Source organism: Embiotoca jacksoni, unplaced genomic scaffold (assembly GCF_022577435.1).
Source record: "Embiotoca jacksoni isolate LCO1_2020_lvr unplaced genomic scaffold, fEmbJac1.0.p SCAF_14, whole genome shotgun sequence".
Classification (NCBI taxonomy): domain Eukaryota; kingdom Metazoa; phylum Chordata; class Actinopteri; family Embiotocidae; genus Embiotoca; species Embiotoca jacksoni.
In genome coordinates this window covers 2,132,501-2,147,249 of record NW_027185274.1, presented here as the reverse complement: position 1 = coordinate 2,147,249, position 14,749 = coordinate 2,132,501, and the positions used below count along the sequence as shown (strand labels likewise).

At 41.5% G+C, this 14,749-nt stretch overlaps 1 protein-coding gene across 5 annotated transcripts in view; it reads right to left on the bottom strand.

The window, feature by feature from the left end:
• The window catches only part of LOC138197005 (chloride channel protein 2-like), a 156,665-nt gene that overhangs the window by 74,296 nt on the left and 67,620 nt on the right, over positions 1-14,749 (bottom strand). For all 5 annotated transcript variants that reach the window (XM_069147441.1, XM_069147443.1, XM_069147442.1 and 2 more), the window contains 3 exons: positions 5,375-5,506; positions 3,124-3,252; positions 1,467-1,600 (listed from right to left, as the gene is read on the bottom strand). In XM_069147441.1, coding sequence (XP_069003542.1) covers positions 1,467-1,600; positions 3,124-3,252; positions 5,375-5,506 — 395 coding nt within the window. The remainder of the gene's footprint in view (positions 1-1,466; positions 1,601-3,123; positions 3,253-5,374; positions 5,507-14,749) is intronic.

The window sequence follows — 14,749 nt, the reverse complement described above, 5'->3', positions numbered from 1 at the left end:
GGCGCGATACGGCTGCTGTAACAAAGCTGGCGACCAAACCCGGCAGCAGCCTGGTGCCCGTCTGGGCCACAATACCGAGCGTTAACGCTGCCAATCACTCAAACAACAGACCAAACAACAGAAGTGCTGGATGTGGGTCAGCACTGGAGTTCTGCTGGAACTGCTAACATGAAAGAATTATGTTGAAGCTGGATTTTGCCCGACTTAGTCAGTGATAAATGACGCGTGCTGGTAATGAGCAGGTTGTGTGAATCAGTACTGCCGTACAAAGATGAAACTAAGTAAGAACACGTGAAAACTGACAAAGGACGTTTTGACAACTTGACTTATCCCAAATTCATTTGTGGAAAAAATATTTCACAAGAAGTAGAAAACAATAGTATAACCATGCAGTCACAAGGCCAGTTATTAGCCTAGGCTAAAACTAATTTATGCAAATTGCTCCTGTTTCTGGAAATGTTTGAACTAAATTTTGATCGTTTATCACCTTCAGAATCTAATATGTTATACCACAAAATAAGCCTATATTTAAATCTTTAATAATGGAGAGTAAAGCAGCACTAAGTACTAACTAAGTAACTAACTAGCTTAGCTGTAACTACTGTCTCTGCAGCCTCTGACGTGAGAGATTCTTGTGACCCTGTGTGGTTACGCACCAACAAATCAAATGCCTAAATCTATATATTTAAATATTTTTCTTTTATTAAGCAATATGAGTGAAAACAGCTGAAGAAAAAAGGACAGGGTTTGTTTTGGAGCTCCTTCATTCACCCTAATTCACCTGTATCTATAATGCTGCTGTTGTGAAAAAATGTCCCTTTGTGGGATTAATAAAGTGTCTGTCTGTCTGTCTGTCTGTCTGTCTGTCTGTCTGTCTATCTATCTATCTATCTATCTATCTATCTATCTATTCCTCCTGCACATACTGTGTAGCCTATAGCAGGGTTTTCCCTTCCATGATAACATTTGCATATTATTTTCATGGCAGACAGAGCATTTAAATAAATATTGGAAGGATAATGGTCCAAAATGACATGAAAATGTATAGTTTTAGGTAAAATAACTGTTCACCACCTCTCATAGGCCCCACAGCACCTCAACCCTCCAGGAACCAGGAGGAAGCCTGAATATCTGAGCCTTCAAACTACAAACTCCTTCATGTCAACCTCTGTTTGTTACAGCTCACACTCACACTCTCTCTCTCACACACACACACACACACACACACACACACACACACACACACACACACACACACACACACACACACACACACACACGAAGGCATATATGCATACATGAATAATTTAGCCTGAAGGTTTTTTCTAAACACTGGTGTGAGCAGCTTAAATTTCATTTCAGTCCTTTGAGTCACACAAGCTGCAATGACTGACTCGCTTATTGACAACCTTTTCGGCTTATGGCGAGCGTGTGTGAGTGTGTGTGAGAGTGAGTGTGTGTTCTACCTCCTTTCCAAGGGGCATCCCGCTGCCCAGTGCGCAGGTGAGGCCGATGACTTTGGCCACGAAGGTTTTAAAGGTGAGGTACTCCTTCAGCACGACCCCTCGCAGGATGGTCTTCATCTCCGGGATCCCTGAACCTGCAGAGGAGAGCAGCGGGAGATCACAGCTGACCGACAGCTTTTAGAGAAACCCAGAACACCGAGCACCTGACCTTCTCTGAATATTCATGACTAAATGTGAAACAATCAAAGTTACAGTTTGGAAAAAGTAATAAATGTGTAATGTAAACAGGAATGGATTTTTTTGAATTTTTTTGTATGTGTGGCCGTGTCCCACCTGTTAGCATGGGTGCTGAATGAAAAGCAACAGGTAAACCGGCTTCTGGTATTCATTTGTAAAATAATCTGTGTTCACTTGTCCTGCTTTTACGACTCAAATGTGTAAAATTTAAAAAAGCTCTCCGGAGAACACTCGTCTCTCCAGCCTCCGTCGGTGAGTTTGACGGTCGGGTCTCTGCCCTGCCTGCTGCAGACGGTACTTGTGCAGCGTGCTGCTGAATCCAGACAAACCTAACCTGAACCGAAGACGACACTGCGGCTCTGAAACGGGCTTCAGCGCTTCCAGAGGGTTTCTCTCCTCCTCCCCGTCCGATACCGAGGCAGAGGAAGCCCTCTGGGGAGGAAGCTGAGCCTTTAGGGGACTGAGAGCAGCGCGGCGGAGTGGCGTTACACTCCAGCAGCGACCGTTTACACAGGAGTTTAGTGGGAGTTCATTACAGTACAAGGTGGTACTACGACTCCGGTAGTAAATCAGCTTCAAGTGACAGAAAGCTGAGAGTACGAGGCTACAGGGAACACGGCGTTTAATAAGACTTCAGTTTTCAGTTCGAGAGGATGAACAGGAAAACTGAAGCGGTCTGCTGATTTTACAGCGTTGGCCCACCTCTCGACACCCCAGGCCAATGTTAGCTTGTTTATGCAAACGCAGTGACAGTGATGTGCTGCTCATAATTTTAGAGGGCAACCATCCTTTGTGTTGTGTCTGTCGTGTGTAGTAATATGTTTTCAATTTAAACATTTTACTGACTTTATGTTGAAATTTCAACAACAACAACAACATTTGATTTGTTGTCCATTTGCAATTAAATATCGGTTTACAGGATTTGCAAATAATTTAATTTTGTTTTTACTTACATTTTACGTGACATTTTAGTGTCCCAACTTTTTGGGAAACGAGATTGTATCATACATTAATGTAAACATTATTTTTGTAGTTACTCAATTCATCACTTCGTTTAAACCCAAATATTTTCATTGAACAGTGACATAAAATAGAGAAAAATGGCAAATTCCTTCTGTTTGACAAACTACAACTGGTCGAGTGCTTCGCGTTCAGTTATCAGGACGCTCTCCTGAGGAAGCATCAGTTTGGGTTCAGGAGGCAGATACCATGTCGACCTTTAAGATCAGGCTTAAAACCTATTTGACAAATTTTATAGTTAGGGATGGTTTAGGGTCACTCGTCATTTTCGGGGATCTGTTTCTTTACTGCGTGTTATTCTACGATTGTAAAGTGTTCTTAGATGGAGATTTTACATTTACAGTGTCTTTCTTCTTCCGTGTCTGAACTACATGTCCCGTGTGCACGTTCAGAGTCGTACCAACAGCCTGCGGGGCGAGGATCTGGGTGAAGCCGGCGGAGAAGGTGATGAGGACGACGGGGTAGGTGACCCAGGCCAGATACTGCAGGAAGACGTTGCTGTCCAGACCGCCGTACATCCACTTCTGTGCTGTGGACACACACACACACACAAACCAGCACACACACGTGTAAACCACAATCTAATGACACACACGGCAGGAAAGAGAGTGTGTGCATGTGTACTGTGTACATCTCACACGCAGCAAACGACATCTTTATACGAAGTGCAGATACATTGACAGTTAAGATGTCACAAGGAAAAGAAAACTGGAGCGCTGTCGCGTCAACAATTTAAAGACAGGGGAAATGTGAGGCTGTGTGTGTCTCCTCGGGACAGGTGGTTCTGGATCCAGTTAAGAGAACTGTACACCATAACTGGAACTGACAAGGCCAGGTTAGCTTCTCCTGCAGAGTGCAGCACGACGCGGCCCCAGAAATCCGTTCGAATTAGAGTCGGTCCCGAAAGGTTTCAGATCGCAACTTTCTTCAATCGTTATAAAACGTCTGCCTGCCTCTTCCGGGAATGGACATTTGATTTACTGATGAGTCTGTCCGAGTCGTCTCCTCCCCCGGTTTCCTGCATCCACCTTGCCGTTAGATGACGGATGCCATGAGAGGCCCTCCGCCCGTCCCTCCTGCCATCCTTTGATCTACCTTCAATCCATCGTTATGTATTCCTTTCGTCTCCTCCTTTCTTCACTGCTCCCTGGTTCCTCTTAACTTCTCCCATCCTTCCCCGACCGGTTCTGTTTCCACTTTCAAACACCTCCTTCTACCCTCTTTGCTTCAATCCCTCTTTGTTTCTACCCCTTTCAAGAAGCTTTTCACTCATCTTTCACTGTCTTCAGCATTTATTTCCAATGGCTGTCCCCATTGCTCAATCCTCAGTGCAATCTTTTTACTATTTACAAACTCCTGTCCAAAAATATCCCATTTAATTGCAATGTTATTCAGATGTAGTGATAGACCTTAGTAGTTTAACTGAGCTCCAGATCTCATCGCAATAAAAATAAAGTTGAATGGTTCTCCAGCTGAATTAAATAAATCTCAGATTGCAGCAAAGCTCTTAAACCGCTTCACATCATCACATCATGATTTAAAAAAAAAAAAAAAGTGTTTCAACCAGGCTGGTACAGGTTTGTATACATCTAGACGTTACAAGTGAGAGGCATCATGCAGTCAATATTTGTGCAAACAATGGTTATTTTCAGTGTTAATCAAAATGTTGATTAATTTCCCAATACCTATCGATTTGCTGTTTGGTCTTTAAAATAGTTGAAAATGGTGAAAAAATGTTGACCAGTGTTTCCCAAATTCCAAAGTGCAGCCTAATATGTCCCGATCAACAGTACACATCCAAAGAAATTAACTTTATTATCATGGATGACCAAAGGAACCAGAAAATATTCACATTTAAGACCCAGGAATATTATTATTTCTTCATTACAAAATGGTTTAAAGTAAGTCATGGATTTCCAAAGTGGTTGGAGATTAACTGTCTGTCAATAAACAAATCTATTAATCGACTAATTGGTGCAGATCTTGTCCCTAAAATGTTTACATTCAGCATACAAATTTACTGCAACATAAGAATTAACAAATTTCCTGTTCACTATTGCATTTAACTGTAATACTGAAGAAGAAAATGTTAATGAATGCTCTTCTCAGGGGTAAAAGCAGGTTAGCCAGGCAACATCGTTGATTACCTAAGATTAGTAAAGAAAGTTTCCATTGTCTGCATGTAGCTACTTGTTTTTCTGACAAAGCTTGACTCTCGAGACTTTGTAAAAAAAAAATCTCTTTATGTCCATTTCCTGTTGTGTAGGATTTATTAACTGTTAGATTGTTAAACAAAAGCAATGACTTCTGCATTCATTTTTTTGTAAATACATTTTCCCGAATAAGAGTGCCTCTGTAGCACATTGCTCATCCACAAACATTGATTTGATTTGATGTGTTTTAATATAATTTGCTTTGCTATTTTACGATACAAAGTAAAACTTTCAAATCTATTATATATACAACTACATGTGTTACATCTTTTGTCTTGAATTCCGTTTTTTGCACAGATCTTACAGATCTCTGTCTCCACCCCACCCCACCCCGACGCACCACACTCTTTCTCTTGCTACTCCGGTCCCAGTACAAACACATGCCAACCTGCCGGTTTCTTTGATCTGTACATCCCATTCATCCCTCCCTCCCCTCACCTTGTAGGCAGATGGCGATGCAGAAGTCCACCACCCAGCTGACCAGGGCCATGAGGAGTCCCAGCAGGATGAGGAAGATCCAGTCTTCCCCGACCCGTGAGATCAGGAACTTCTGACAGCGAACCGTGCAGACTACAGGGACGACAGGAAGGAAACATAACAGGTTAGGACTACATTACCCAGGGATTAGTATTGAGGTTTGGGGAAATGCAAACTGTTTTTCCTTTACATTGGCCAATAACGATAAATGTGTTTCCATCCAACAGCTTTTGAAACTCTGAGTTGCAGGAAACATGCTGTCGGCCCAATGATCCACTGAGACTGACAACCAAGGAAATGTAGGATTGATTGGAGTTGTGCAATTTTGAGTAGAGCTTTAATTCTTTCACCAAGGAGGTTTTTTTCAGTGCAGTTTTTTTTTTTTTTTAATGTCAGCCAGACTCCGCAAAAATGAACCTGCCCAATTTTAGGGGCGAATTAGAATTTTGCCAAAATGTGGTGCATGAAAAAATAAAAAAAAAAACATAAACCTTTGGACCGGATCCAAGTCACGGAGTGGATCTGCAAATTATTTTGTACTTTAATTAACACTGCACAACGGGACACTGTAGCCTACTGAATGCCCTAAAATCAAGAAGATTGCCGCAAAGTTAAATTGTGACAAAAAATAGGCAGTTCTGGAATTTCAATGACTCAATGTCAAAATTCTCATTCTTGGGTACCAGTAGTCATCGGGGATACACATGTTCTTAATACAGCCACCAATCGTCATGGAGCACTAAGGGACAATGGTTCTATAGGAGAGAACCAGAACCGGTACAACAGCTGAGATGTGAGGCTTCAGTTCGGCATAACTGTATTTCAACATCATGCTAATAGTTCTAGAAATATATCCAGACATATACGGTATAGTGGCTGCAGAAGATTTGCATCTCAGGAGAGTGGACTATTGGTCTCTGCAAAGGTCTGAGCTCTCCAAGATCCCTTCTAGTTTTACAGGACAGTCATTTCCTGATAATTTCCTAAAAGGCTCCTGGAAAAACAAAAAGGTTGACACCTATTACAGGGAAAATACAGATACAGGTCTGAGACTCTTAGTTGAGGTCAATTGATTTGCTTTTTTAAGGAGTTACCAATTTTCAGAGAAATGTACGTAAATGGGTACCACTTGAGCTCCGTTGAAATTTTCTGGATAATCAGTGTCCGGTTACGTCATACTTTCCACTTGCCTTGCTATGAATTTCAAGTTACACATAAGCTTCTTTGTAGGACATTAAAGCAAACTAAAAGGGTTCAAAGGTTTGATCAGATTTCTTGCTGTACAGTTATGGTTGGGACTATTTCTTCTGCTTCGCTCCGAGGGAACCTGATTACAGCAATTATTCAAGTGGCGACATGCGGTGCTCGTGAATTTTTTTTAAATGAAATGACATTGCAAGTCTCTGCTGTGATTACAGTCTGGAAACACTGTTCACATTAAGGTCAGCTCAACCACCCTGAAGGGAAAACTAATCAGCGGTGGTAGAGTTGTGTTGCACAACATACATCATATGGTGACCGATGCTGATTAGTTAAAGCTGGTCCAATAGTTTTCAAAATAGCTTAAGGTGTACGCCCATTAGGATGCAACAACTGTAAACAATGCTCAATGGAGGGTGCCCAGACCTTTATATTCACGCAGTATATTTTGGTTTTGTAATATCAGGCTTACCTTTTCACATCCCTTGTAAAAAAAAAAAAAAAAAAAAATCTATTCATTGAGGATAGATATATCAAAATCTAGACAAATAAAAGCAAAAAAAAAAAGGCCATGTACTCTTCAGGTAAGTGAACAAATATGTTTTTGTAAACTTCCTTTAAATACTGTAATTCCAACTTTATAACTTATTCCATTGCACATACCACAAACTTGCTGAACAAAAAGTTGAGCGTCATTTTTACATTGGTTTAGTTAAATAAAAAAATGAATTAAAGTCTCAGAACTTTTATTTTGGAGTAAAGCTGGGATGGAAACTCGGCTATGAGTTCAGATAAAAACAACCAGTGCCAACTATGTGCAGCAGAGGTTACAGAGAAAAACACTATGTTATAACAGAAACCGACTGATTGTGTCATTACCATGTGTCAACAATATATTACCTATAATGCAATGGGGCAAGAGGCTGAAAACGACATAGATCAATGTGTATTAAAAGTGCGGCAACAACAGTCGGAGCAAACGGCGGCACTAGAAAGCACAACACAAAACATAGACACACACAAACCGGCGCGTGAGGCACAATCAGATCTGCCATACTCACCTCGAGGCGACAGGGAAATCAAATTCACAGATAATATACTGGAAACACGGTGCGAGACATGAATACACAGTAACTAATTATGACTAATTGATGGAGCCAATCGTTAGCTTGATGGGGAATCATTAGGATGAGCACGTACACACAATCATTTATAATGCCTCTTGTTCACACACACACACACACACACACACACACACACACCTTCGTCCAGCCCTGTCCTCATCTGTCCTCATTCTCCTCTCCGGAGAAATAACACTTGGGCGCAGCGGGTTGCCTCTCACACTAATGACACTCTTGCACTCCGTCTCCCTGTTTCCCCTTTAATCTCCAGCATGTAGAACAACTGTTTGCATAACAGTCAAAATACTTATACTGATCCATGGCTGACATAGCAAAAAATACCCCTTCATACTTTTTAATAATGTATTTTAAACCTGACTTGAATTCCCTCAGGGGAGGACATGAAGGCAGAAGTAGGTATTTTGTTTACGATCCCATCCGTGAAACGTCTTTTCATCCGTGGCTGGGAATCTGTCAGTACAGTAGAAATGAAACGGAGTCGGCGCTCTCCCTCCACACTGCAGATGCATTTTTTTTTCTCCCTTCTACAAATCGAGGTCCCAAAGTCAGCGGGGGGTCAAAGTCAGCTTTTTCTCCCCTCATATCTCTGCAGCCCTTCTGTGTCTGCTCTATAATTATTTGCACTCTGACAAATGGGAAATAAATTATGCAAATACAAATGCACATATGTTGCATAAGATATCATCTTTTCGATAAGTGAAGCAAAAAGTTGTATTGTTTGGTAACAGCTCCAGCCAGGCCAACTCATGTCTTCATTTAGTTTCTCACCAGTCTATTCCATAAATAAGCAATTGATATATTTGTTGCAGAAGATTTTAGGCAGTCATTGAATTTTACACAAAATGTTAAAGATAAATTGATTTAAACTTAAAAGGAATACTTCTTCGACATAGTTCTTTCAATAGAGATGTAAATCAGTGGTTCTCAACTAGTGGGTCGTGACCCAAAAGTGGGCTGCGGGGCGACTTTGACAGGGTCGCAGATATGTCTGATGTAGAAGAAAAAAAAGAAAAGAAAAAAGGAAAATAAAACGTCAAAGGTTTTACTTTAAAGTCTACACTTTTAAACTCTGGGCGTGGCCTGTTCTGTTTGACTGACAGGCAGCGGGAGGGAGGAGGGGAGGGGGATGAGAAATGCTGCAGGGATGCAGAGAAAAATGAAGATACACACTTCTTCCTCAACACACACACGGACACATTCCCCAATCAACACTTTCAGGAGCTGTCTAACACACACAAGCTGGCAAAAGTTGTGACAAACAGTTTCTCACACACACACACACACACACACACACACACACATACACACACACACACACACACACACACACACACACCTTTGCTGTCCATGACTACACAGACAGTTCAAGGTAATTCTGAGAAAAGGCTTAATACATGTGTGTAATTAGATGTATGCTTGTGTCACCTTTGTGAGTGTGAGTGTGAGTGTGTGTGTGTGTGTGTGTGTGTGTGTGTGTGTGTGTGTTTGTGCGTCATCACACCCACAGGCCGTCTGTGTTCTTGGACCCCTTCTGTCATCGAGACACTCGTCAATATAAATGAGTGTTGTGTGTGTGTGTGTGTGTGTGTGTGTGTGTGTGTGTGTGTGTGTGTGTGCATGTGAGAGTGTGTCTAAGGGGCATGCATGTGTGCAGATGTGATCCCTTTGTACTTCTCCTCACAGTGTGTGTGTGTGTGTGTGTGTGTGTGTGTGTGTGTGTGTGTGTGTGTGTGTGTGAGTCTAGCAGCAAGTGTAATCTTGTCTCTTTGGAGATGTAATTTAGTTAGCTCCGTCTGTGCTGGTATTGCGCGCGCGCACACACACACACACACACACACACACACACACACACACGACTGGTTACTGACTTTATTCCTCATGGCATGCAATAAGCAGCATGCTAGTTCCCAATCACTCCCAGTGCCTTCTGACTCAACCCCCTGCATCCTCCTCCTCCTCCTTCCTTCCTCCCTCATGTCCTCCTCTTCCTCCTCCCCCTGCTGCTGCTGCTGCTTTCTACTAATCACATTCAACCTCTGACTTTCCCTCTCAGGCCTTATCTGCTGCCCTCCACTCCTCCTTTCCACACTCGTTTCTTTATGGCACCCTCACCTCTGGCCCTGTTTATTCCTTTTCATCCTCGCTTGCCCATTTGCTCACTCTCTCCTCGGCGAGAGACATAATGCCCACATACCTGCTGAGACTAATTTAGGTTGCCTTGGATACGTAGCGCATCCAGTTCCCCTTGGCCTGGCATTAAGAATCAGCACGTGTGCTCGTGTTTATTTTGGTTTGAGTAATACATTATGAAGACTATTTTTGGACTTAAAATGGCTAATAACAGACATGTATTATTGATAGAAATTTAAAGGGGCATTCTAGAAAATTTGGAATTAAACTTCAACTAAGCTGGTGTACATGAAAGAGACATAGAAATACAGAGGCAGAGATATCTGGTCTCTTATTGATCAAGGTCCAAATACATTGGGTAGGATATTACACTTCCCACAATGCAGATTGGCAGTGTATTTTGTTCAAATTTACATGCTTGGTAAAGACTCCTGCAGTTTGTAACACAAGCTAAATCCAAGAAAATTTTGATGACATCATCCAACTTAAAAGCTCCTCCACAGCCTTTATTATAGGATTATTATTATTATTATTATTATTATTATTATTATTATAACAGTTTTAACAGGCTGAACAACACTTTACTTTTACTTTTATTATTTAAATTGTATTTATCTGAGTGTACAAAAAGACGGATGTGTTCTCTTGAATTACTAATGTGTTTTAAAATTAATTTTACTCTTAAATTAATCATTTAGTTGCGTACAAATTTAAAGAACATACATTTACCTAAAAAAAAACAAGTGCATCCTGTGGAAACTGTTAACTTTCTTAACAAATTTGAACGAGGGAATATTGACTGCAGATAAAGGTGGTATACTCAAACAAATATAAAATCCAAAATAAAAAACAAATTATACATTTTGGTATTTTCATAATTGACATAAATAAAACATCGATCAATCAGATGGAAAAAGTAAGTATCACACCCTCAATTACACACAATTAGAATCAGGTGTTCAGATCAGGTTTCAATGATTAGAAGTTGCTGACAAAGTGACATCTGGAATCGTATTTAAACCTCTGACATCGAGGCTCCGCTGTTCTCTTTGCTATTAAAGTACGTGGTGTCATCACGCTGAGATCTAAAAGCTCTTTGGGTCCTTTAGGAAAAAAAAAAAAAAGGTTGTGGATGCCTTTGAGTCAAGAGGTTTAAAAAGATCTCCACATTATTTAAAACAGATCGTTCCACAATGAGGTGTCTGTGAAGGGTCATGATCAATCTAAGCCACTGTAAAGAAAATCTTCAATAAGTGGTGCGGCTTTCAACTGACTGCCAATTTGTACAGGACTTGCTGCCACAGCAAATTTAGCCCAAGAGAAAACTGTTTGGTACAAAAAGTCTCCAAAAAGCCCCAAAACTTCGTCACAGGATCTGCAGTTAACTCTGGTGCAACCTGATATCACGACTAAGCGTATAAATACACCCACGTGTCACGTTCTGCCACATCTAGGCGTGAAAAGCAAGGTGCCTTAGTTTGGACATCAAATAAAGTGCATGGTTAGGTCCGGGAAAAGATTATGTGTTGGGCTAAAAATGTTAAGAACTGTTTCATGGGTGACATTTTAACATGTCATAGAAAGAGGAGAGCTTCTCAGATGCAGCGCTGATCATTTGTACATCTAGACATCATCTCAGATTAAAGTAACAAACCAATATGTAATATGGATAAAAAAATTTAAAAAAGACAGCATCATAAAAACAACATCTAGAGAAAAGGAGGGCAAGTAGAATGAAAATACACACACACACACACACACACACACACACACACACACACACACACACACACACACACACACACACACACACACACACACACACACAAATGCACGCACGCACACACACCTGAGATAAAAATCATTACTGGTGCAGATTCCCTAGCGCTCCCACATAAAACCCAATTATTCAAATCACCCCCTCATTTGTTATGCAAGGTGACAGCTATATATGGGTGTAAAGGGTAAAAGAGCCCATCATTAATGCCTCAATTCTGCACAGTCATGGCAATGAGGCCTGTCCTTACTTTGTGTGTGTGTGCCCCCACATTCATTACAGAGCTTCATGCATAAGGGAGAGATTCAATTAGAAATGCCTGGCTGTGTTTAAGACCACAGGCTTAATTGGATTAGAATTAATACAGATAGACAAATCTGAGCATTCAGCTCTTCTGCTTTTTTAGCAACTCTGAAAGATAGCTGGAGGGACATGAGAAAGTACAGTTTGGACTGTATCTACAGTGTCCAATAGAGGGATAAGTGAAAGGTTTTTCTGGATCAAACCTGATCTTTAGCATCAATATCTGCACACTTTGATTACTTTCACAGAAAAAAAAAGAAAATCACACCTATTTGTTATACATGCTTTGGGTTTTGCATTGTAAGCTGTACTACCTACATCCATATATACAAGTATAAGTGTAACTCAAAGAGGTGTTAATGGAAATTTTGCTAATAAATATTTTGAATGCATCACTTTGTTCTTCTGGTGTGAGAACAGAGGGCTCCAAGGAAGAAAATAATTTGGAACCACTGGTCAAGCAATTTGCAAACAGTGCCCCCATTTCCCATCTCACCATCACAGCCAAGCCGGTATCATGGCAAAGCGTGAAATAGACACGCCTTTTTTGATTAATAACAGAACCAAAGTTGTTTTTTTTCCCCCATACCTTAACATTTATGACATTGACATACACACTCCAATGAAATCTGCAGTAGATGACGGCATCAAAGTGATTGACTCTGGTTACTTGGAACATCAACATGTAACTTTGGCTTTGAAGTTTACCAGTCATATGATTCTTATCATATTTGCTACTTGCCAACTGCTTCCCAGCTACAAGGTTTCCATCAGGTATATGAAATGATCTAGTAACAGTAAGTCCTGACTTCACACTCAAACTTCCAATCAAACTTGTTTTCTGTTGTTCACAATAAATTCCTACGTGCCGTTTAACAGCTTTACCTGCATTTGTCTACTTTAGTGGGTTGTTCACTTGCTTGAACTGAGCCACTGGCCTCGCTTTTTTATTTTGAAAATCATCACTTCACAGCCACTTTAGGAAACTAAAGGGAGGATGACAGCAGTGCACTTCTGCTATTCATGTAATCTTCATTTTTAGTTTGATACGTTTAGTTCGGCCTGTCTCATGTAAAGCTGGGTTTGAGTGTACCTGACGTAAAGGTCGGGATCCGCTCGGTGTCAGGTCAGACCAAAGTCAGTTGGACGCCTCCTGAAAGTTATGTAAGGGCTGCTTGCTATTTCAGATGGCAAGCTGTGGCCGACAAGCTACTGTAACCTGTTTCTGTGCGAGCTAGACGCTAACAGGTGGCCAATTAAAGACCACGACTGCCGGCAGAGGAAAAAAGCTCGCAGGTTCAGTGGACAAAAAGCTCACCGAGTTTACTCAACAGACGCCAACAAGACAAATCGACGGCACATATCAAGGTCCCAGATGTTTCAGACATTAAGTGAATGGTCGGTTCTAGTGGTCGACGTGTTGGATGAGGTAGAAATGGGGAAGTGTGAAGAACTGAATGACTTCCGCAAGGGTCAACTAGTTGTGGCCAAACAACTCGGCTGGGAACAGTGATGTTTGCGGGGTACTCGCGGTCAGTTGTGGTAAATACCAACCGCGTGTTGTCTCGGAACAAGTCTGATCCTCCGAGGTTCCAACTCACAACTTACTTTTGTTGAAACAGGTTGATGTCAAACCTGCCAGGCTTTGGAGCTGCCACACCGCTGGCTGTTCCATTTTGGTTAACTTTGAGATATTTGACTTTACATTAAAAGGATCTGCTGCCAAGGTCTTGGTGCCTGATACCACGGGACCCCTTCAGACTTCTATCGGAGTCCACGCCTCGACGGGTCGCAGGTGTTTTGAAGGCACACAAACAGTAACAGCATATTAGAGAGGTGGTCATAGATTCACATTGTTAAACTCTGCATTTTTTTGTGGAGCTGTTTGGCAGCAGAGGTTTATGAATGGGCTGATGATGGGATAAAGTAATTAGATAGCTTCCTCTGTTTTGGACACTACGCTCCCAGTGGATTTACCTCAGCCCTGTTACTTAACTGATCCCTGCGATTGCGATGAAATGAGCCGATTTCTGAAATGAGTTGATTGTGCAGCTGCAGAAGACGGGAAATAAAAGCAGCCCAGGGGGAAAACCGACTTAAGTGCAGGAAGTAAAAAGCAAATTCTAACAGGACAATCGGGCATCGTTAGAGAAATAAAAACCAACAGTGCAAATGTTTCCTTTGGTATTTAATACAACCTTATCTATTCTTTGCGAGTGCTCCAAGTGTAGCATCTCCTTCTGGCTCTCCCCTCCTTTCCACCCCTTTCATTAATCTCTCTATCCATCCCTCCTCCGCTCCCTCCTTCATGTTGATGTGTTCTTTATGCTAATGAGATGTAAAAGGGGGTGATGTTTATGTAAATGTTCAGTAACAGCCTCTGCGTCAATCCCGAGCGAGCAGGCGAAGCGTCTCGCTCTCAATCACTCCTCGAGTAACGACGGTCGTGGCACCCATCATATGGCTGCAGTACAACGTCTGCTTAATGAGGTTTAATGGAATATGTGCACGCGCACACACACACGCACACACATACACACATACATACAAACACACAAACACACAAACAGGCCAGCTCGAATCACCATGCAAAGACAGCTTTGGTATTCATCTATAATCGCTTCCAGAGAGTTCGTGATGTTATGTTTAACATTTCTTTAGGAAGTAACACGAAAACTATACTCACTCAGTTTTCTGCATTCAAAATCAGAGCAGGAAAAAGAAGACTTGAAATATCATCGAGGGGGTTTGCTGAGAGTGTTGCAGAGCTGTTTCTAAGAAGAA